Source organism: Entelurus aequoreus, linkage group LG19, assembly GCF_033978785.1.
Source record: "Entelurus aequoreus isolate RoL-2023_Sb linkage group LG19, RoL_Eaeq_v1.1, whole genome shotgun sequence".
NCBI lineage: Eukaryota > Metazoa > Chordata > Actinopteri > Syngnathiformes > Syngnathidae > Entelurus > Entelurus aequoreus.
This window is the reverse complement of record NC_084749.1, coordinates 35,255,874-35,281,812: the sequence shown is the minus strand read 5'-3', so window position 1 is coordinate 35,281,812 and position 25,939 is coordinate 35,255,874. Positions and strand designations below refer to the sequence as shown.

The window sequence follows — 25,939 nt, the reverse complement described above, 5'->3', positions numbered from 1 at the left end:
CAAAAATAAAAATAAAAAAAAAAATATATATATATATATATATATATATATATATATATATATATATATATATATATATATATATATATATATATATATATATATATGTATTTTTATTTTTATTTTTATTAAATCAACATAAAAACACAAGATACACTTACAATTAGTGCACCAACCCAAAAAACCTCCCTCCACCATTTATACTCATTCACACTCATTCGCACAAAAGGGTTGTTTCTTTCTGTTATTAATATTTCTGGTTCCTACATTATATATCAATATAGATCAATACAGTCTGCAGGGATACAGTCCGTAAGCACACATGATTGTATTTTTTTATGACAAAAAAAAAAAATATATATATATATATATATATATATATATATATATATATATATATATATATATATATATATATATATATATATATATATATATATTGACTTGCAGTCGGCTTTGTCTTATTGTAAGTTTATGAGCTGGAGTATATTTAGAACTATTTTTAGATTTATTATTTTGGTTTATTTCGTCAGGAAAACTAACGTCAGAACGATTCAATTGCATGCTTCCGGGCACAGCCACACACGTTTTTAGGTAGCAAACATGGCGCCTCTCTTTTAGTTGTCAATACTGTCCCTATACTCGACTCTGCAAATTGTTACAGTGAGTAAATTGAGTCATGAGTCGAGTCGAACAAACCTTGTTTACTCAGATTTTCTGTCACTTCCTACATTCATTTCATGAATTTGATCAATTAAAAATACACCTCATCTTTGAAACCTATTTTTCTTTTAGGTTGTTTAACAAGCTTTCCAACAATTTCAACATCAGACATCAAGAAAGCCATGACATTTTTAACACAAAGGTCACACCTAAAATCTTGAGCACTATTAACTTTGTAATGAAGAGGTTGATCATAGATTAGTACATTTTCACCGGGTTAAAATGTTCATAACTTTCTTAATATTTATCACAGGGGAATGATCCCTACATCATTGAAATCGTCTTAACCTTAGACCTGTCTGATAATACTACTAACTTAAATTAATACATTTTTAAATATTCATACAGAAACACACTTGTGCACTACTATGCATTCAATCCCCTCAACAGTGTACAAAACGGGCTATTTTTTAGTGCATTTAAATATCGATAAACCTGCAGCAATTAAAAAATATCTTACTGTATGTGCTACTGTCAAGATTAGACTAATTGTAAAAACATATTAAACGTGAAAAAAATTAAGTAATTAAATATTTTAACTTACAATTTGTAGCACCCATCTGAGGCCGTACAAGCCAGTGGTACCGCTTGTAGTTGGTTGGTTAGAGTGAAAGTGGCGGGCAAACCATCTCAACGCCGGCACAGCTTCACTAGCTTCCGGGTTCGGCTGACCTCGTCTCACGAGATCTAGTTTCTCTTTAAATTTCCTTCTTGAAAATGACCTTGAAAATATATATCTGCCACCAAATCACCGTTTGGCTCTCCTACTAATAAACAGTGAGCGCTGGTGATTTCTCTGCTAATTTCTCTCAAATTGGGTTACAATTGCAAAATGAGAACAGGAAGTGAACAAATGTGTTAGTAATTGCTATGAACTGAAAAATGGGTAGGAATAAATAAGCTTTGCTTCTTCCTACTCCTTTTTGAAAATGTTGTAAAGAGAAATTCGAATATTTAGATTATATAATGCAATAATGCATCATATGGTATCTGTATACCTGTTCAAAATAAATTAAACCATAACCCTCCTAATATTTGCAGTGATTGAGCGTAAACTATGTCCACTTATTAAAAGTTCCGAGCACCCCTTGCGGTCCAAGTTGATATTTTTTTATTAGCTAAACGGACAACTTCGGAACAGACAACTTCGGATGACAGCGTGAAGTAGGAGATGATTTTAATCTTCTCAAGAAATATTGGCAGGGCATGAGGTAAACAAACAGCACAAACTATGGTGTGGAACAAACACGAAACTGTGGCATGAAAAAACAGCATAAACTATGGCGTGGAACAAACACGAAACTGTGGCATGAAATAAACAGGACTTACGTGGATACGGCATGAATCGAACAATGACGCCAGCCGACTGACTGGCAAAGGCAGGCTTAAATAATGCCTCTGATTAGTGCTCGCGAAGTAGGTGAGCGGGCGAACACTAATCAGAGCCAGGTGGAAATAATAAGTAACCATGGTAACCAAACCAAACTCAGAGATGTCACAAAAAGGAACTAAAAGAGTACAAAGCCAACAGAAAATAACAAAAAACATGATCCGGACCACGGATCATGACAAACGGTAAATCAAAGCATCGGAATACAAATCAAATATTTTTTCTAAACAATTTAATCAATTAAACATTGCTAGCCTGCTATCGAGCGGCAACTAGTGAGGCTTTGTCCGTGCATCCTGAGTGTGTAAACTAGCTGTACCGCCTCCACCCACAGAGACAAAGGTTGTGGATGACTAACAAGAGGGATCTTTCTGATCATTTCATTCTGCAATTGAATAAACGCGCTCAGGTGCTGAGAGCGACGCACAAATTGAACCCTCTTGAATGATTTTCTACAGCCTGTCTAATGTCAAAAAATTGTCATTCATTCAAGTATAAGAATAAGATTTTCATTGTGTGTTTTAGTTATTAGATTATCTGACGAAATGCATCCTATTCAGACTCAAAGGTTTCAAACAGCAGCACAACAACCCCTCCAGCAACCGTCCCTCCGATCTCCTATAACGTGAACGTTACAAACGGTGAGTGGTCTCTCTATTTTGAATGAGTCCTTTGGATCCTTTATGACGATGCGCTGATCTTGTCCTTGTCTTCTACCAATCAATTTACAGCCTCTGCCCCAATCCAGTGTGAGTATCATTTAATTTGACATAATCTGTTGAGGTTCAGGCAAAAAAGATTCAAATTGGTGTGTTTTTGTTGTTCAGGTTCCTACAGCGTTACACCGATACCATTTGGGTTCAGGTTCATCATCAACAGCTCTGCCACTGGCGTGTATAACATTGCTTTGACCGAGGACGGCCAAGAGCTGAGAAAACACTCTAACACCACATCGATCAACATCCTGGACCTGAAACCCTGCACGGAATATGAGCACACCGTCAATTATCACAATGACAAGAACAAAGAACAAGGAACTGGTTGTAACTTCACAAATCTTACACCGAAGACGCGTACAAAGGAAATGAGTGAGTAGAAAGGACTGTTGTATTTTTGTATTTTGAGTCAAACTTATCTCTACTGCTCACTAGTGTTGTATCTTGCGGTGTACCCCAAGGATCATTACTGGAACCAAAATTGTTCAATCTATTCATAATTGACATTTGTAAATTTATAAAGGATCTAATTTTAGTATTATTTGTAGACGACAGGACTACAATTCATTCAGAAGAAAACACACAGAAGCTAATACAAATAACAACAAAATAAAATGATACTTTAAAGAGATGGTTTAACAAAAACAGACCATCCTTGAACTAAAATAATGTTATAACAGTTGAAGAGAAAGTCACACAAATACCAGTAGACAGCGTAGACATTGACAGAGGAATACAAATCACATTTCAAGGTATAATTTTTTTAGTACTGCATAATTTGTATGTGTTCTTAATTGCTCTGTAAATTTCTATCATAAGTATTGCGGAAAATTCAGAAATATTTACATTTATTGTCAAAAAAAATAAAAATGTATAATGTAAATATATAGGTATATATGTATGTGTGTATATATATATATATATATATATATATATATATATATATATATATATATATATATATATATATATATATATATATATATATATATATATATATATATATATATATATATATATATATATATATATATCCATTCAACCATCCATATTCTTCCGCTTATTCGAGGTCAGGTCGCGGGGGGAACAGCCTAAGCAGAGAAGCCCAGACTGCACTCTCCTCAAGCCATTTCGTCCAGTTCCTCCCAGGGGATCCCGAGGCGTTCCCAGGGCAGCTGGGAGACATAGTCTTCCCAACATGTCCTGGGTCTTCCCCGTGGCCTCCTACCGGTCAGACGTGCCCTAAACACCTCCCCAAGGAGGCGTCCGGGTGGCATCCTGACCAGATGCCCGAAGCACCTCACTGGCTTCTGTGTGGAGGAGCAGCGTCTTTACTCTGAGCTCCTCCCGAATGACAGAGCTCCTCACCCTATTTCTAAGGGAGACACCCTCCACCCGAATAAGCGAATTTCAGCCGCTTGTACCCGTGATCTTGTCCTTTCTGTCATAACCCAAAGCTCATGACGTAGGTGAGGATGGGAACGTAGATCGACCGATAAATTGAGAGCTTTTCTTTCCGGCTCAGCTCCTTCTTTACCACAACGGATGGATACGGGGTCCGCATTACTGAAGACGCCGCACCGATCCGCCTGTCGTTGTCACGATCCACTCTTCCCTCACTCGTGAACAAGACTCTGAGGTACTTGAACTATTCCACTTGGGGCAAAGTCACCTCCCCAACTCGGAGATGGCACTCCACCCTTTTCCGGGCGAGAACCATGGACTCGAACTTGGAGGTGCTTATTCTCATCCTAGTTTTTTCACACTCTGCTGCAAACTGATCCAGTGAGAGCTGAAGATCCTGGCCAGATGAAGCCATTAGGACCACATCATCTGCAAAAAGCAGAGAACTAATCCTGCATCCACCAAACCGGATCCCCTCAACACCCTGACTGCGCCTAGAAATTCTGTCCATAAAAGTTATGAACAGAATCGGTGACAAAGGGCAGCCCTGGGGAAGTCCAACCCTTACTGAAATTGGGTTCGACTTATTGCCGGCAATGCGGACCAAGTTCTGACACTGATCATACAGGGAGCGGACCGCCACAATCAAACAGTCTGATACCCCATACTCTCTGAGCACTCTCCACAGGACTTCCTGAGGGACACCGTCAAATGCCTTCTCCAAGTCTACAAAGTACATTTAGACTGATTGGACAAACTCCCATGCACCCTCAAGGACCCTGAGAGAGTATAGAGTTTTGTCCACAGTTCCACAACCAGGACGAAAACCACACTGCTCCTCCTGAATCCGAGGTTCGACTATCCAGCGTAGCCTCCTCTAAAGTACACCTGAATAGACCTTACCGGGAAGGCTGAGGAGTGGGGTACCGAAGCACCAGCAGCTGAGGCTCGATAGTTGGAACACATCCTCCGGTTCCTCTTTTTAAAGAGCGGAACCACCACCCCAGTCTGCCGTTTCAGAGGTATCGCCCCCGATGTCCACTCAATTAAGCAGAGTCTTGTCAAGGAAGACAGTCCCACAGCATCCAGAGCCTTAAGGAAATCTGGGAGTGGCTTTGCCACTGAGAAGCTTTTTAACTACCTTGGCAACCTCAGCCCCAAAAATAGGAGAGCCCACCACAGATTCCCTAGGCACTGCTTCTTCATAGGTGGGATTGAGGATGTCTTTGAAGTATTCTCTCCACCGATCCACAACCTCCTGACTCGAAGTCAGCAACACCTCATCCTACACGGTGTTGACAGTGCACTGCTTCCCCCTCCTGAGGCGGCGGATGGTGGTCCAGAATCGCTTCAAAGCTATCTGGAAGTCGTTTCCCATGACTTCCCCCGAACTCCTCCCATATATGTATATATATGTGTATCTATATATATATATATATATATATATATATATATATATATATATATATATATATATATATATATATATATATATATATATATATATATATATATATACATACACATATATATATATATATATAGATACACATATGTATATATATATGTATATATATATACACATATGTATATATATATACACATATGTATGTATATATATATATATATATATATATATATATATATATATATATATATATATATATATATATATATATATATATATATATATATATATATATATATATATATATATATATATATATGTTGTGTATATATATATATGTGTGTGTGCGCGTCTATGGATGAATTTGAAATATCATATAAAAAATATACATATGACATAAGTTGGCAATAAATACTTAAAAAATGAATAAAGCAATATATGTTGTGGAACAAAAATCACTCCATATTTTTAATTGATTGTACGTGTTACCATATCTGAGTTATTGTGTACAAATATGGGGAAATAACTACAAAATTATGCTTAGTTCACTAATTATGTTACAAAATAATACATAACGTCAGTTATAGAGAAGATTCAAACCCTTAATTTATTGAATCAGAAATATTGAAATTAAATAATTAGGTGCATTTGCAAACAGCTAAAATTATGTACGAAGCAAACTATAACCTGCTACCCAAGAATGTGCAACAATTCTTCTTAACAAAAGTGGAGAAATATAACTTTGGGGAAAAATGTAACTTAAAACATTTGTATGCACGCGCAACACTTAAAACCTTTAGTATATCACTGTGTAATTACATTATGGAATGGATTGAGCAAAGAAGTTAAACAATGTACTAATATGATTCAGTTTGGGAAACTGTTTAAACTAAAAAGTGTTTGCAAAGGAATAAAACAACTATTTATTCATGAGAACTGTTATTATTTATTTAATTTGTTTCAGTTACACAAAGTGAACAAACAATTGTGTTAGAAATTGCTATGAAATGGAAAAAGGGGTAGGATCAAATAAGCTTTGCTTCTTCCGACTCCTGCTCGGTCATGTAATGAGAAACTGGAAATATGTGATGTATAATATTGTAATTGTATGCATGTTACAAATAGACTATAACCATACTTAATTACATGCTCATTATAGGTCAAAATGTAACCTACAATGTGACCTCGGATGGCTGTCTTTCGGTGTATTCTGGATGGAATATCAACACTTCACTGTCAGCCCCCAAGAATTCTCGTGTTGAATTTGAAGTAAATAAAGTGTGCATCAGGCCGGCCTTCAGTGACATTTGCTCTCGACTCACAACGGACTTCAACTTTGCAAGAAATTGCACCTCTTTCAGTTTGACAACGTTCTTCAGTGCAGGTACTGTGCAGCATTTCGAAAGGTACGTCATTTCACCCTCAATAACTTGATGTGTTTTCTCGTTTTACAGATGATTTTTTAATCCCAAAGGATATAAAACAGGATCATACCTCCAAACTTCCTATAAACATCACAGCACATTTACCCCCAAAATGCACCAATCACTCCACTGTTTACTCCTGTCTGGGTAAGTAATTAAAGTGGGGATGTTGTATCGGGGCACCAATCACAATCACCAATAATTTTAAAAAATGACATCATGAATGTGAAGATAAAAATTAATTAACAAAATTTAGGTTGCTTGACTCCCATTAGGAATGTCTAAGACTATCTACAATGCAATAATGTAAAATGGTTCATTCATCCACTCAGCAAAGACGTCAGAAGGTCATCAAAGCTCACCTTTAAGCATTCACACACAGCACCAGCATTTTGAAACAAGGATGAGATTATAGAAGAATGGTAACAATATAAGAAATCTACTTGTGGCAGAATAGGAGAAAGTTATGTTACTTATGCATCTCGTTGCACGTAACTGTGGTGCATTCAAAGACCCTTGATTACAGTCAAAAACTGAGGCGTCACTAGACATGGGAGATTCCCAGGACATGTACTAATGATACGATACGCATAATAATAACTTATTATTATGATTTGTATTACCTACAGATGGTAATTGGACGTGAATCAGCTAATCTCTACTTTACACTCTGAAGTAAAGGAAAACTTGACAGATTTATAATCATATTTAAGTGAATAATGACAAGTTTTATGATTATTTAAACTCTCATTCTGGCCACTTTATATTAAATTTGTTGGCACTTTTTTTTTGCTAAACATTTTTTTTAATTAAAACATATATAACCAAATTATTATTATTTTTGTGGTGGGTTATCACAATATGTTCTAGTACAAATCTCATCTTTTAAAGTCAAAAACAAATTAAGGTTTTTATTAGGGATATTCCAATTAGGGTTTTATGCTGCCGATCCTGATACGATCAACCAAGAGTGTGATTGGCTGTATACCTTCGCTGATACCTGTCACAATTATTATCTGTAAATATTCCTGTTTATTTATGGTGAGTGCCATGGATAGTTTATCAATATCAACACAATATTTAAATGTGTTCCTTATTCTTTTCCTATGTGTGTAACATGTTTAGCCTCACCCTCCAGTGATGATAATACTTGATAATGCCACTTAAAATATTAAGAAATGCAACGTTTGGGTTTAGGGTGGGATAGAGGGCCCTTCAGAATGCTTATTTATGGGTGGCCCTAAATTTTGTGCTACGCCTGTGGTGACACACCCCTCAGAGACATAAATTAGGGAAATCCCACCGCTCAAATTTTGGATTAAAGAAGCCTTTTGGAGTAAAGGGGGAAAGGTCTTCAACAAACCAGACACGTCTGGTTGCCTCAATTCAGCCTTTGCTGATTAGATAGATGTATGTATTAGATCAGGGTTTCTTAACCTTTTGGACCTTGGGGCCCAGCTTTTCCACAACAGAGGGGCCCGGGACCCACTCAAATATTAACACTGACTTAGTAATCTTACCCTTGATTTTAATCATATTCAATAACTATATATAACCTCATTTACTTACAGTTTAACAGGATTAACCTTGTCAGAATGATATGAAAATGTGTTATTCACAAAGATCATTATCAAGGCTTAAAATAAATAAATAGTAATCAAATATAAACACTGAGGAAAAATTAAATGTTCATACAATTACACAGTGCTAAAATACATTATTTCTTACTAAATTAATATAAATATGTTTTTTTTAACTAAATTGCCAATAGCAAATGATATACAGCTTCACCACTTTAGTCATATTTTTTTAAGGAAACTTCTTTATGACTTTAGCTCCAGACTTCCTCTGTACATTACTGCCACAAGTGGTGGAAAAGTGTATTACAGCTGAGTACCGCTGTGGACCATAAGGACCACCGCTGAGAAAAAGACATATTTTTTGTCAGCCCTCTAGGGCAGTGGTCCCCAACCACCGGGCCGCGGCCCGGTACCGGTCCGTGGATCGATTGGTACCAGGCCGCACAAGAAAAAAATTAAATAAATAAATACAACTTTTTTATTGTTTTATTTTTTTATTAAATCAACATAAAAAACACAAGATACACTTACAATTAGTGCACCAACCCAAAAAACCTCCCTCAACACTCATTCACACTCATTTGCACAAAAATGGTTGTTTATTTCTGTTATTAATATTTCTGATTCTTACATTATATATCAATATAGATCAATACAGTCTGCAGGGATACAGTCCGTAAGCACGCATGATTGTATTTTTTTATGACAAAAAAAAAAAAATCAAAATCAATTTTAAAAAAATACCATCCTGGGGCACTTGTATCCCGAGGTCCCTCTGTATCCACTCCATAGAGCTCTGATTACGCAGTTGGCAACTCGAAGATTGGGACCGGCGTGGCTCGAATGGTAGAGCAGCCGTGCCAGCAACTTGAGGGTTGCAGGCTCGGTCCGGGGTTCCGCCATCCCAATCACGGACGTTGTGTCTTGGGCAAGACATTTCACCCACCTTGCTCCCAGTGGCACCTACACGGGTGAATTAGCGTGCAGGACTCCCTTGAAAAAGAGATGCTTAATCTCAATGAGACTTTCCTGGGTAAATAAAGGTTAAAAAAAAATTCCTGCTCTGTCTTCTTATTCTCTGGCGTAACAAGTGTGTTGAAAGTTGCCAAATCGATAAAAAAACATTTTCGCGTGAGGATTTTAATCTACATTTAACACACTTTCCTTGTAGTCTGGATAATATGTATTGAATATGCTTTGGTGTAAATTTTGCGTGAATTTTGCTCCACAATCACAATTTTGACCTACTTTCTGCGTACGTCCGCAAGATGTTAGTTTGTGGAGACGTTCCCAGATTGCGAATGAAACCACACCCCACCCTCTCCAAAATTATCATAATTTATCTTTTGAAAATGTACACTGTTTAAATATATCTTCACGTCGTCACCGCTGGGGGTTTTTTCAGACACGGTTGAAAATAAACTTCATAAACATCATATAGATTCACCCGGTCACAATATTAGGTACACCTACACACTTCAGACTCAGAGTTAGTTGGAGTCAGTGTTATGTACTACCTTTTTTTGTGTTTCCTCATGGCCTGTTTTAGCTTGTCTTTCTGGTTGCGAGCTTTACTTATTGTCCAAATAACAACGTCCACCTCGCTGTGACGTCACAGCATAGCCAGACTGCAAAACCCAGCGAGCACAGGCATCCAAAACTGTGCAAAAAAAGGATCGTGAGAACCCTGTCTTACTTGTGTCTCCTCAGATGCTTCCAACACAAGCACAATTGTGTCTGATCTTGAACCCTTCACCAACTACATCTGTACTGGTGACATCATGGAGCACAGTGCCACCAGAGGAAAGCTACCGCCTCTCCCGGTCAGGATTGACTGCGGTATGTTGAAATACGGCTCCGTGAATTCAAGCAGACTTGGCGAAAAGATGCTTTTCAGTGTGAGAAATGTTTGTTGTGCTTCCACAGATCTTGATATACAAATAAAACATGCCCACCCGACTAATGAGTCCATTAAAATGGAATGGACAACTGAAAGTGTAAATTGTGCTGATGTGGTTTCTAATGGAACAAAGCTTTCATACCAGTGCACCTGTGAGCGTAAAACGGAAGCAAACAAGATATTTGGACCAAGTAAGTAAGCAAGATGTTCAACAAATGTAAAAAGTATGCTTTTTTGCATGCAAAGTTGCACATAATGTAGTTTGGAAAACAAATGTTGATGTTTTACTTGTTTTACTACCACAGTTACCGACAAGTAGGCCCTAGCAAGCAGGAATTGCACATCATCTGAATCTATTTTCAAATTTCTGTGTTGTAAAAAGAAACCCCACTAAAGGTTTACCTTGTTGTCCGCTGTCTGGTCCAAAAGTTGCAGACATTTTTCCATTTTTTGTTTTAAGCTTAAAAAGTCAATCCAAAACTTTTGTTTAGGATTCAACACAACGCTTCCATAAACAACATTGGGGAACTGTTAGCTCCATATGGGGGGTCAGATTAGACAAAATAGTATAAATACATACTAGTTAATCAAATATGTCATTAATTGATTTAACATAAAAGTACATTTCAATAATTAATAGTTTAATAAATAATTTAAATATTTAATTAATTTTTTGATTATCTAATTATTGATTTAATTATTTAATGATTCAATTAATTATTCCACAAAGTGATAGATTGTTTTCTAATCTAATGATTAATTTAATTATTTCATGAACCTGCGTGTTAAAATATCTTTCACCAACTCTTGAAAAAGTACGAGTATATCCTCCTTAGCCGCCATGCTTTGAAAGACTTCCAAAGTTCCAGGTTTCAGACCAAAGCAATTAATTGGACTCGATTTGTGTTAGTCCCGCCCACTGACCTTGATGGCTGAGTTTGACAGGTAAAATAAACTCATAAAGAACGCCGATTAATGAAAAAGGTTGATAAGTCATTAAATAATTAATCAAATCGAGAAATTATTAGTTAAATCACGAAATAATGAATTCTATAATCATTCAAATCATGAAATAATTAGTAAAATTATGAAATAAATACTTAAATAATTATGTATTTGAATGTACTTTACAGTAAATACAATATAAACATTTAAGTAATTATTTATTGATTTATTTATTCGACCCTCCATAGATCTATTAAGTAATTATTCAAAGATTTTTTTTTTTTTTTTTTTAAATGTGCCCTCTTTGACCCTCTATAGATCTACAGCAGTGGTGTCCAGATTGCGGGCTGGGGGCCATTTGCGGCCCTCAGCTTATTTTTTAACGGCCTGCGGAACTAAAAATACTATTGAAAATACCAAATTAAAAAACACATTAAAAAGTGGAATAAAGAGCAACAGGTGAAATGTAACAAGCAAAAGTTGCAATGTTGACTCTAAGAACATGCACACTTTTTTATTTTTATTTAAAGCTGCCATTGCTAAAAAAAAAAATAATAAATCAAAATCAAAGTCGTTACGAATTTTTGACTCATCCAAGCCTCCAATTACTTCACATCAAATATTTCACTTTGAAATATTTTTTGGGGAAAATATTGCATATTAAATTGTATATTCATATTGCCATATGAAAAAACTGTTTTCTTTGACTAAAAAGGCTTAAAACATTTTTTGGGGAAAATATTGCATATTAGACGTAGACTTCCTTTTAGACTTATTATGTGTTTGCCATATGAAAATACTGTGTTTTCTTTGACTAAAAAGGCATAAAAAAATGTTTTGGGAAAATATTGCTTATTATGTGTTTGCCATATGAAACAACTATGTTTTCTTTGACATAAAAGGCATAAAACAAACAAACAAAAAAAAAATCGACAGATACATCTGAATTTGATCTTAAGAATTAAGTGTTGAATGTAAAAAAAAAAATGTATGACTTATATTAACACTTTTACGAGTGGGACCATTTTGGATCCCCAAGAATTTTAGAATTTTTTTAGAAACGGTCATTTCTCAAAAAATTATAATGACTCAATGATGTTATTGATTATTGACCTATTTAAGGCTCCAAATGCTTCACATCAAATATTCAACTTGGAAATTAAAAAATATATATATATTGACCAATATAAGTTTATCTAGAGATTTAAGCATGGAATGATATTAATAAATAATAATAATGTATGGCCTAATTTTAAAATTTGTATGACTGAGACTAGGGATGTCCGATAATGGCTTTTTTGCAATATCCGATATTCCGATATTGTCCAACTCTTAATTACCGATACCGATATCAACCGATACCGATATATACAGTCGTGGAATTAACACATTACTATGCCTAATTTGGACAACCAGGTATGGTGAAGATAAGGTCCTTTTTTTAAAAAATTAATGAAATAAAATAAGTTAATAAATTTTAAAAAAAAAAATTGAATAAAAAAGAAAGTAAAACAATATAAAAACAGTTACATAGAAATTAGTAATGAATGAAAATGAGTAAAATTAACTGTTAAAGGTTAGTACCATTAGTGGACCACAATCATGTGTGCTTACGGACTGTATCCCTTGCAGACTGTATTGATATATATTGATATATAATGTAGGAACCAGAAATATTAATAACAGAAAGAAACAACCCTTTTGTGTGAATGAGTGTAAATGGGGGAGGGAGGTTTTTTGGGTTGGTGCACTAATTGTAAGTGTATCTTGTGTTTTTTATGTTGATTTAATTAAAAATTAAATAAAATTTAAAAAATTAAAACGATACCGATAATAAAAAAAACGATACCGATAATTTCCGATATTACATTTTAAAGCATTTATCGGCCGATAATATCGGCAGGCCGATATTATCGGACATCTCTAACTGAGACCCTTCAAATTTGAGGGGAGCCCTGACGGTTAAAAAATGAAAATTTCAAAATTTCAAAATGCCCTCCGTCCTCATCACACATCAGCATCTCTGTCAATGGAAACAAGGAAGTGAGGGTGGGTGTGCCAAATATTCATAAACTACATTACCCAGAAGGCTTAGCGCTGTGGAACCATAAGAGTAAGTGAGCTGTTCCTGGTTCTCCGCACAGGAAACAAACAAAACAAAACAACAGTGGATGCCGGCTCCCATTTGGTTAGACAGTTAACGTGTGGATTTGACTCATAGACAAATTTGAGTGGTGAAAATCTTGATGATTGGCCAAAATGTGCATTGCAGGGTATAGACAAAGTTTCATAGATTGCAAAGATTGCAGGATTTAAAAGCTCTGATAAATGACCAGGTAGTGACACACATATAATGTTCTTGCTGTTGTTGTGTTGAGATTATTGATGTTTTAGATTTGACTTAATGTATATTTGTGTAGATTAATGTATATTTATTCTACCAGGTATGGCAAGCAAACACCAAGACCATTTTCGATGTCACGTTACCGGCCTAAGTGCATTCACTGATTATCTTTGTACTATCCAACCTACTTACAATAGCAAGGGTGTTGGCTGGCGAACAACAAAGACACTGCAAACTACTCCTGGAGGTAAGTGACAACTCTTTTTGGGGGGAATATGTGCACTCCATATGACATTTTTAAAAAGTCCATGGTATTTATTTATTTGTTTGTTAGCAATACAGTGCGAGTACAGTATGTGTCTTATGTGGTGCTGAATGTAAAAAATAAATTACACTTTTGTAGCTAATATAGTTTGAATATTTATCTCACTTGTCGTCTTCATCATTTTGCAGCTCTGTTACCATATGGTGATGTCACATATTAACATGAATTTGCTGGATACGACGTGATCGTTGTCATGTTAGTAAAAACAAGAGCATAGTGGGTGTGGAGTCATTATTTGACCACGGGCCCGAATTTGGCAGTTGCCGATATGTCCCCCTCTTGAAATGTACTTTTCCATCTTTGTTCCTTCTCTTCACTGTTCGTACTCTTCCTGAGCACGGCGGTCAGAGACGTGGGAGTGTCTTTGCGCGCTGAGAGGCGTGGAACATTGGGATATTAGCATTTTTTAAAAATATTTAGCTTTACACAGGGTGAGACATTTACATTTTAACACTTATATTTTTGTTTACATTTAGATTCAACACATGGATTTATAGCTAACATTTATATTTTGATTAAACATTATCATGTATATTTGACTATTAAACAGTAGATTTAGATTAACATTTATATTCAAAGGGAAACTGCATTTATTTTCCCAATTATTCGCATTCATTCCCTACGTAAGACAAGAACACATTTTTCTTTTTTTTTAATGCATTCTAAATTGATATCCACCCTGTTTCATAACAATGCAGCTAATGGGAGTACACTATTTTGCCAATAAAGCCCTCTAGGAAAACATTCAAAACCCGCCAACAATATTCATTTTACATGTCGAGATCTAAATATTAACCAAGTATTAGCGATATTGTTAATATAAGCGCTAAAGCAGATCAACTATTTCTAGCGGCGCCGTGATCACAGAGAGCTAACGAGCTTATACTGCTATATTGACATACTCAGCTGCTGCATCGCCTCTGAGTTGGTGAAAGGAACCCTTTTTTTTTTTTTTAAACCTGTATGAGGATACATTTTTCATCTAAACGGGATGATAGCAGTCATTATACAATAAGTGATTGTTTTATTATGTACATAGTTTGTATTTCTTGTTTAGCACTCAGAAAATCTGCTGCATGGTGATTAGTGTTTCACTAAAGCTGGATTTAGTTTAGTTTAGTTTAGTTTATTAAGGATCCCCATTAGTCTACACCGCAGTGGAGACTATTCTTCCTGGGGTCCAGGCAAAAAACATCACACAATCACAAAACAAAAGATTACAATGCAGTACAACATGATCAAATAATAAAATATTGTAATACAAAAATAGCAACAACAAAGAACAAACAAACAAAAAACAAGAAAACAATAACTTTAACTTTACATAATAATGTTCATACTAAAGATAAAAAGAGCAATATAAAAATATTTATATATGTTTTTGCAAAAATAAAACAAAAACCAATAGCCTAAAATATACACATTTGTTTAACACACAGCTTTTACAACTAGTAGATCGACCTACTTATATTCAGGCTCAAAAATATAAGGTTCATGACCATCATTTGTCCCAAAGTAGTCGTTGTCTGTCATGAAGTCTGCCGTGAGCTGTAGTGTTGTTGTTTTTGAAGCAAATATTGTGATGCACTTGTGAAATTAATACGCCACTGTATGTTTAAAATTAGCAAAATATGTAAATATTACACCTTATTATGAATATGCCTGTTACTACATTGCATATATACTTACAGCATGTGGATGATTGAGACTTTTGAACGTTTTTAGAGAATTGTATAGGCGGAATAGAGCGAATCCCATTAGCTGACTCTTGCTAGCGTTTATTTACGAGTTAAAATGTATAAAAAAAGAAAACCACGGCTTCTTGTATTTCATAGGAATTGTGAATAATTGACACAATGTCCAAAAACGTGAAGTTCCCCTCTAGAAATTGACCATTCATATTAAAGCATTTAGCATTTAACATTCAATTTAGATTGAATATATATATATGTAAAATTGTAGATTTTTTTAGATTTAAAATTTAAATGTATATTTAACATTTAAATTTAATTTAACATTTTTATTTAACATTTACGTTTGGATTTAAGATTTGTTTATACGCAACATTTAGATTGAACAATTACATTTAGATTTACCATCTAAATTTAACATTTACATTTAGATTTTTCATACTTAACATTTAAGAACAATTACATTTTGATTTACCATCTAGATTTAACATTAGATTTATATTTACCATTTAACTATAGATTTAGATTCAACATTTACATTTAGATTAAACATTTAAATATACATTTAACATTTAGATTTAACGTTTGGATATAGATTTAACGTTTATATTTAGATTTAACATTTATAGGTAGCCTTTCACATTAGATGTATATTTAACAGTTATGTTTAAATGTATTTAGATTTAACATTTATATTTAACACCTATACTTATATTTAACATATACTGTATAGTTAACATTTAGATTTAGATTTAACTTTGAGATTTCGATTTAAAGTTTAGATATCATTTCTACTTCAAATGTGAAGAAAATTAGCTAAATGTAGGAAATGTGAGCTAAATGTTTAATATATATTAGCAAGGAAAGTGTGATTGAATTAGACACCCATGGTGTTTTTTACATGTTGTGATTTTTCTTAAAGAAACTTACATTGATAATTGGCAAAAAAAAAAATTCTCAATGAAAAGTTGTTTACAGTAAACAAGAAAAGTGACAATGAGCACTTTCTAATTTGACTTCTCATTTGTGTTAGATATCATTCAAAATCAATAGGATTATTGCTTTATTGCAAGTAGCTCCTGTTTCCATGTCAGTGTCATTGTTCTTCTTCAGGCCACAAATGTAGTTGACCCCAGATCCCACCTCACTCCTACCCACTTCTCTAAAGTGGGCTGGCTCAAGGTGGAGGACAGAGTTAAACAACTTGCACTGAGCCTAGTCTATAAAATCCGCTACACCTCCCTGATACCGAAGTACATGTCAAACTACTTCCTTAACGTAAATGACCGCCATAACCACAACACCAGGGGGTGCTCCACTAACCACGTTAAACCCAGATTCCGAACTAACAAAGGTCTTAACTCATTCTCTTTCTATGCCACATCAATGTGGAATGCGCTCCCAACAGGTATAAAAGAAAGGGCATCTCTATCCTCCTTCAAAACCGCTATAAAAGTTCACCTCCAGGCAGCTACAACCCTAAACTAACACCCTCCCCGGATTGCTAATAATCAAATGTAAACAATCAAATGCAGATTCTTTTTCTTATGCCTTCTGATCTCTCTCTCTCTCTCTCTCTCTCTCTCTCTCTATGTCCACTACTTGATGTCCATATCCCCACCCCCCCCCCCACCCCCCCACCCCCCTCCACACTCTTGATTGTAAATAATGTAAATAATTCAATGTGATTATCTTGTGTGATGACTGTATTATGATGATAGTATATATGATAGTATATATCTGTATCATGAATCAATTTAAGTGGACCCCGACTTAAACAAGTTGAAAAACTTATTCGGGTGTTACCATTTAGTGGTCAATTGTACGGAATATGTACTTCACTGTGCAACCTACTAATAAAAGTCTCAATCTCAATCAATCAAAAGTAAAAACCCACAGCGCCACTGCTGGCTACAGGCAGTGCTGTACCCCATTTTGCCTTCCTTTTTCTGTTGTAGCTACACCATAGTCCCTTTTTTTGTCGCAAGATTTACACACAGTTTGTATTGTTCTTTATCAATTAGAGGAAAATTAGTTCTGAATTTGTAGAAATTATGCATAAAGATGTGTTTAACTCTATTCAACTATTACATTTTTAAGTATCATTAGTCATTTTAAATGTTCATACAGTAAAACTTCTTATTTTCCCCACAGTGCCAGATGACATCACCAACCTGAAAGCAATCCTTGTAGACAACAATGAGATTGAAGTGACCTGTGATCACTCAAAACAGTTTTATGGGCCGAAAACTGGCTTCAATGCAGTTATCCAGGATAGTGTCACTGTGAAAACAAAAAACCAAAGTGGAACATGTAAATTCACATTCACAGATTTGAGCTACTCTACCACGTACAAAGTGGAGGTTTGTGCAATCCATTTTTTTCTACTTGACTGATTTTAAATGTTTTCAATCTCTCCGCACCTTTTTGGTGAGCGCTGTAGTTCCTGTTCAAGCGAAGCTGTGATGTTTCAGGTGTTTGCCTTCAACGAGTTTCACAAGAGTAAGGATGGAAGGCCGGAACAGGTTTCTACTTCTTGTATGTGTTTTTTTTTTTTGACCATATGCATATTTACCGTATTTTCTGGACTATAGGGCGCACCGGTATATAAGCCGCACCCATTAAATTTTAGAAGAAAAACATATTTTTCCATAGCTACATTGTCAAATGAGTTATTTACACACAAAAAATAATTGTTGGCTGATCAAACAAAACAGACGTCATCGTCATGGAAGCCAGCTCTCCAATCTGCTAAACAGACTCAATAACTCCACGGTGACGTCTTGGTGAAATTACGAAAGTGAAACAATACAAACAGAATGCCGTTGTTAAGTTGATAATACACAGACACTTGTAAATGTGTTAGCATATTAGCTAATGCCAACGATGCTAGCGTGATTAAGTTACGATAGCACGTACAACAAACATTACTATCAAACATGTGACAGTTTAATACAAACCCCGTTTCCATATGAGTTGGGAAATTGTGTTAGATGTAAATATAAACGGAATACAATGATTTGCAAATCCTTTTCAACCCATATTCAATTGAATGCACTACAAAGACAAGATATTTGATGTTCAAACTCTTTTTGCAAATAATAATTAACTTAGAATTTCATGGCTGCAACATGTGCCAAAGTAGTTGGGAAAGGGCATGTTCACCACTGTGTTACATGGCCTTTCCTTTTAACAACACTCAGTAAACGTTTGGGAACTAAGGAGACACATTTTTTAAGCTTCTCGGGTGGAATTCTTTCCTATTCTTGCTTGATGTACAGCTTAAGTTGTTCAACAGTCCGGGGGTCTCCGTTGTGGTATTTTAGGCTTCATAATGCGCCACACATTTTCAATGGGAGACAGGTCTGGACTACAGGCAGGCCAGTCTAGTACCCGCACTCTTTTACTATGAAGCCACGTTGATGTAACACGTGGCTTGGCATTGTCTTGCTGAAATAAGCAGGGGCGTCCATGGTAACGTTGCTTGGATGGCAACATATGTTGCTCCAAAACCTGTATGTACCTTTCAGCATTAATGGCGCCTTCACAGATGTGTAAGTTACCCATGTCTCGGGCACTAATACACCCCCATACCATCACAGATGCTGGCTTTTACACTTTGCGCCTATAAGAATCCGGATTGTTCTTTTCCTCTTTGGTCCGGAGGACACGACGTCCACAGTTTCCAAAAACAATTTGAAATGTGGACTCGTCAGACCACAGAACACTTTTCCACTTTGTATCAGTCCATCTTAGATGAGCTCAGGCTCAGCAAAGCCGACGGCGTTTCTGGGTGTTGTTGATAAACGTTTTTCGCCTTGCATAGGAGAGTTTTAACTTGCACTTACAGATGTAGCGACCAACTGTAGTTACTGACAGTGGGTTTCTGAAGTGTTCCTGAGCCCATGTGGTGATATCGTTTACACACTGATGTCGCTTGTTGATGCAGTACAGCCTAGGAAAAAAAGTAGCGGCTTATAGTCCGGAAAATACGATACTTTATTTCAGACATAGTATCATTAAATTCAATGCAAAAGTGTCTCCAAACTTTTACTGATACTTTAAGTTTTCATGCAATTAAACCATCCCTTATTTGATCATGTGTTGTTGCCAATTTGTTTTGCAGACAATGACAAAGCCCTCACTGGGTTTCTTATCTTCCTCATCATTTTCACATCAGTGGCGCTCCTTATAGTTCTCGTCAAGATCTATATGGTGAAACGCCAAAGGTCCCAGTAAGCATGTTTAATAACATTTGTTACTCTATGTCCTCATGTTGTTTCCAAAGTTAGCATGATGGAGATTAAACCGGTTGAAAAAGAGACATAACTCTGATCATGTGACATTTTGGGCATGCTTACGTCCTCGGAGCTTGTATTTACTTTTTCTTTGCTTGTTTGCAGAGACATGCATGAAAACATGCTTCTTATCCCCAATGCAAGTAAGTATGTATTGTCCTTTTTTCTTGAGCGCACTGTACTAGGACAGCTGTCCTATTTAGTCTGAAGTATCAACTGATAAAGCCCACCCAGTCTGCTTTAAGCAAGAGCTGTCCTATTAAGATTAGCCTTTTTAGACTCGAGCTGTTCTGTCTAGTCTTGAGCACGAAGCAATGAAACCTATCAAGCCTGCTCTAGACTCGCGCTGTCCTATCTAGTCTTGAGCATAAAACAATGAAACATGCCTAGCCTGGTATAGACTAAAGCTGTCCTAGCTGGCATGAACCAATGAAGCCTGCCCAGCTTGACTCAAACTAACTGTTCTATCTTGCCTTAAACGTGAACTGATTAAGCCTTGCTAGCCTGCTCTATGTTAGAGCTCTCCAAGCTAGGCTTGAACATGAGTTGATGAAGTCTGCCTAGCCTGCCCTAGACTAGATCTGTCTTACCTAGTCTTGAGCATCAACCGATGTACCCTTCCTAGTAGGGATGTCCGATAATATCGGACTGCCGATATTATCGGCCGATAAATGCTTTAAAATGTGATATCGGAAATTATCGGTATCGGTTTCAAAATGATCGGTATCGGTTTCAAAAAGTAAAATGTATGACTTTTTAAAACGCCGCTGTGTAGGGAGAAGTATAGAGCGCCAATAAACCTTAAAGGCACTGCCTTTGCGTGCCGGCCCAGTCACATAATATTTACGACTTTTCACACACGCAAGTGAATGCAAGCCATACTTGGTCAACAGCCATACAGGTCACACTGAGGGTGGCCGTATAAACAACTTTAACACTGTTACAAATATGCGCCACACTGTGAACCCACACCAAACAAGTATGACAAACACATTTCGGGAGAACATCCGCACCGTAACACAACATAAACACAACAGAACAAGTACCCAGAACCCCTTGCGGCACTTACTCTTCCGGGACGCTACAATATACACCCTCCACTACCCCCGCCGCTACCCCCGCCCCCATCTCAATCCCCCCTCCCCCCACTTATTATTGAAGTCACAAAGGGCATTATTTTTTTTTAACATGCCTCAAAACAGCAGCTTGGGATTTGGGACATGCTCTCCCTGAGAGAGACTATGAGGAGGTTGAGGTGGGCGGGGTGGGCGGGTGGGGGGGCGGGGTTGAGGTAGCGGGGGTGTATATTGTAGCGTCCCGGAAGAGTTAGTGCTGCAAGGGGTTCTGGATATTTGTTCTGTTGTGTTTATGTTGTGTTACAGTGCGGATGTTCTCCCGAAATGTGTTTGTCATTCTTGTTTGGTGTGGGTTCACAGTGTTAAAGTTGTTTATACGGTCACCCCCAGTGTGACCTGTATGGCTGTTGACCAAGTATGCTTTGCATTCACTTGTGAATGTGAAAAGCTATAGATATTATGTGACTGGGCCGGCACGCAAAGGAAGTGCCTTTAAGGTTTATTGGCGCTCTGTGCTTCTCCCTACACAGCGGCGTTTTAAAAAGTCATACATTTTACTTTTTGAAACCGATACCGATAATAATGAAACCGATACCGATAATTTCCGATATTACATTTTAAAGCATTTATCGGCCGATAATATCGTCAGTCCGATATTATCGGACATCCCTAATTGTAACTATCAGTAGGTTAGATATAATTATTGAGTCCTATTAAAATCAAAAGTAAGACTTTTAAATTTCTGTAGGGTCCCCTCTGTAGTGGAAAATGTGGGCCTCAACGTCAAAAAGGTTAAGAACCCCTGTTCTAGACTGTAGCTGTCCTCTCTAGTCCTGATCATGAACGATGAAGCCTGCTTAGCCTGTTCTAGACTAGATCTGTTCTATCTAGTTTTGAGCATGAACCGGTGAAGTCTGCTCAAACGGGAGTGAAACCTCTTCTAAGACAATCTGAGCAATCCAGTAGCGATTCATTCAATGCCCTGAGAATACAATAACCTGGATGAATAAGAATATTCATACGTATGTATATTGTATCGCAGAATGGTTTTCTGAAATGTAATTGTCGTAGTCACCACAAACAGGTTTGTTGTTTAAGTGAATATTTCATATTAATGACATATTAGATATATTATATATATATTATGTATTATTCATTATGTATTTAATAATACTTTTTGATTTTGGTTGTGTCTGCTATTTACAGTGCATTACCTAATGTGCACACGTTATTATACTAAATGACTGCAGGCTTCAGTTATTAAAAAGTGTTTCTCACTAGCGTGACGTGTGTTCTTGTAGAAAACTTTTCAGTGGAACCAATCGAAGCTGACACGTTGCTGGACGCATACAAAAGGAAACTGGCTGATGAGGGACGCCTTTTTCTGGATGAGTTTCAGGTTTTGTGCATTTTTTTGTTGTTGTTTAGGTTGTCATTTGGCCCTGCGGGTGGGGCTGGACAATGAAAGATTTGAATTTTCTTTCAGAGCATCCCCAGAATTTTTACGCGGTTGCCAATGAAAGAGGCCAAAAAACCCTGCAATGCCCTGAAGAACCGTTACGTGGACATCCTACCATGTAAGTGAATTTAGTTTTTTTTAATTAAAAGTATTAAAAAACAGTTCACATTTACATTTCTCTACAATCACAGATGATTCCAACCGAGTCCAGCTGCGTACAGGAAATGGCGAGGCCGGCTGTGACTACATCAACGCCAGCTTCATTGATGTATGGACAACAAGTGGCTCTTAATTCAAACTTTCTCCACAGCTTATTGAATGTTTCTTCCTGTGCAGGGCTACAATGAGTCAAAGAAATACATTGCAGCTCAAGGTGCCAAAGTCTTCTCTATTCTGCACTTCCCTTTATTTTCATCTATACTTAGTCTGCTTGTGTGCGCGTGTGTGCGTGTAAATGTGTGCTACAGGACCAAAGGAGGAAACGGTGTGTGACTTCTGGAGGATGATCTGGGAGCAGAAATCTTCTATCATTGTCATGGTAACACGCTGCGAAGAGGGAAACAAGGTACTTGAATATTCACACAAGTGTAATAAGAAGTGAACCACTAATATTAACATACAAATAACTATTTTACAGACTCTCTATATTCTCCTAACTTTAGTCAGTTCCTCCAGGATTTTGCTGACTTTTTTTTGTGATCGTTGCGGCCTAAAATGTCTAAAATTTGCCGCAGCTTTTCAGAAAGTTGTTTCGAGGGTATTTTTTTTTTACATTAAATCAGCTTGTAATTGAATGAATTTTTTTTATCAATGTTTCAAGTGTTCCCTGTAGCCTAAACTCCAAAAAGTGCAGGATTTTTACAAAAATAGGAAAACTCGTTTATATCACACAGACTTAAAACTAGACAGTAGATGGCAGTAAAACTCAGAGATGTACTTTACTGTTTTAATTCATTATAATTTATAAGGTAATAATCAATAATACTTAAGAGTCAGTATAAAGTTAAAGTTAAGTTAAAGTACCCATGATTGTCACACACACACTAGGTGTGGCGAAATTATTCTCTGCATTTGACCCATCACCCTTGATCACCCCCTGGGAGGTGAGGGGAGCAGTAAGCAGCAGCAGTGGCCGCGCCCGGGAATCATTTTTGGTGATTTAACCCCCAATTCCAACCCTTGATGCTGAGTGTCAAGCAGGGAGGTAATGGGTCCTATTTTTATAGTGTATAGTGTGATTTGGTGCCCTGGGTTGCCAGCTGAATCGTTAAAACCAGTGGTTCTCAAACTTTTTTCAACAAGTACCACCTCAGAAAAAACTTGGCTATCCAAGTACCACCATAATGACCAACATTAACATACAGTTGCATAGTAGGCCTAAGTATTCATTAAAACAGAGGTAGAGGTTTTATTTCACATGTGTATTTAATATTTTTTGGCCACTGTAACATTACACACAGTTTGAACAGTAACACGTTGGTTGAATATAGGAAAATAAAACACTGTACTTTAATCAAGTGATTCTTTGGCGTGCCAAAAGATGGAGCCCGCGTACCACTAGTGGTGCACGTACCATATAAGCCCATAATTGTATGCTATTTTTGATATGGTGGATATACTATATACCATAGTAGGTAAATAGGGAGTGATTTGTTTTGGTGACCAAAAATCACACCTCATATTAAAAACCCTTGGCAATGCTGTATAAATGTGTAATATATTTGTTAATTACTGTACATTTATATCATAAATTACTGTATATTCCACCAGCTATCTTGTTTTAACTGTCAAAATAAACTTAAACTACATTCTATTTTTTTATCTCTATGTCTAATAACACACACCGATACTTGTTTTTCCGACAAGTGTTTTAAATTTTTGTACAATTTTCCAATGCCAAAGATGACTTGTTTGAGTGACAGGTCTGAAGGTAACAAAAGTGTGGTTTTAGCATGGAATTAGCAAATACCTGTTGACACAGAGTACATTACAGTGATTCAACAAAAAATTGTATTTTGACAAAAAACGCATGCAGATAACAGGACTTTGCTAATATTTGAACCCCCTCGTTTACAGTTTTCAAACTCAAGGACCCGGGGGCCAAATCTGGCCCGCCACATTATTATAGGTGGCCCCCGAAAGCCTGGAAATAATATGAGAGGGACAAGCGGTAGGAAAAATGAATGGATGGATGGATTTATATTTTCTTACTAAATGTATTTGTTCTTTAGATTATTTTAAAGTTAAAGTTAAAGTCCCAGTGATAGTCACACATACACTAGGTGTGGTGAAATTATCCTCTGCATTTGACCCATCCCCATGTTGACCCCCTGGGAGGTGAGGGGAGCAGTGAGCAGCAGCAGGGGCCACGCTCAGGAATCATTTGGTGATTTAACCCCCAATTCCAACCCTAGATGCTGAATGCCAAGCAGGGAGGCAATGGGTCCCATTTTTATAGTCTTTGGTATGACTCGGCCGGCGTTTGAACTCACGACCTTCCAGTCTCAGGGCGGAAACTCTAACCACAAGGCCAATTAGCAATTTTTGACAGCAAACAAACATGTACTACATGCCGTTACATATATTTTAAACTTTAATATAAAATATTATATCATCAAACATTCCGAAAATGTTTTTTGTTAATTTAAATGATTAAATATCTGCTTGGCTTATGATTTCAAAGCGAGTTCTCCATCAAAGTGTACACTGTACCGTTTTTCAATTTAGAGTACTACACTGTAAAAACAACAACCGTAGCTCTAACAGCAAAAAAACTGGCAGCTCATTACCCAGAATTGTATTGTAAAAAAAACAAAAAACAATGGCATTTACAGTAGTACATTGTACAAACAACAACCCTAGATTTTACTGAAAAAAAACAGTAATTTACAGTAATGTGCTGTAAAAACAACAGTAAATATTACCATACAATTCTGGCAACTCTTCTGCAAGTTGTTTACTGCAAAAATCTAAAGATTTGTTTTTTTTAACAGTTCATGTAATAAAATAATTGTGTAATAATACCATGAGGCGAATCTTTATCCATTTATATTCTGATATTATTCCCTGTTACAAGAGGGTAGAGGGCAGCCATAACTGTGATGATCATGTGGCCCTCAATGAAAGCGAGTTTGACACCTCTGCCCTAGTTGAAATATCATCAAATAGGGTAAGTAACAGTATTGTAGACACTGCTGTTTCAAGTCTTCACAATAATGCCGTGATGAGTGACGGTATCAAACCAGAACTTGGTGAG

The 25,939-nt window shown here is 36.4% G+C and overlaps 1 protein-coding gene across 1 annotated transcript in view; it reads left to right on the top strand.

The window, feature by feature from the left end:
• ptprc (protein tyrosine phosphatase receptor type C) overlaps window positions 1–25,939 on the top strand; it is a 50,746-nt gene that overhangs the window by 1,832 nt on the left and 22,975 nt on the right. The window contains exons 3-19 of the mRNA XM_062027626.1: window positions 2,674–2,754; window positions 2,845–2,862; window positions 2,941–3,201; window positions 6,801–7,025; window positions 7,096–7,212; window positions 10,356–10,484; window positions 10,572–10,736; window positions 13,935–14,081; window positions 18,005–18,213; window positions 18,325–18,388; window positions 19,977–20,085; window positions 20,254–20,291; window positions 22,526–22,623; window positions 22,711–22,801; window positions 22,875–22,951; window positions 23,020–23,056; window positions 23,151–23,248. Of these exons, the coding sequence (XP_061883610.1) occupies window positions 2,674–2,754; window positions 2,845–2,862; window positions 2,941–3,201; window positions 6,801–7,025; window positions 7,096–7,212; window positions 10,356–10,484; window positions 10,572–10,736; window positions 13,935–14,081; window positions 18,005–18,213; window positions 18,325–18,388; window positions 19,977–20,085; window positions 20,254–20,291; window positions 22,526–22,623; window positions 22,711–22,801; window positions 22,875–22,951; window positions 23,020–23,056; window positions 23,151–23,248 (1,964 nt within the window). The remainder of the gene's footprint in view (window positions 1–2,673; window positions 2,755–2,844; window positions 2,863–2,940; window positions 3,202–6,800; window positions 7,026–7,095; window positions 7,213–10,355; window positions 10,485–10,571; window positions 10,737–13,934; window positions 14,082–18,004; window positions 18,214–18,324; window positions 18,389–19,976; window positions 20,086–20,253; window positions 20,292–22,525; window positions 22,624–22,710; window positions 22,802–22,874; window positions 22,952–23,019; window positions 23,057–23,150; window positions 23,249–25,939) is intronic.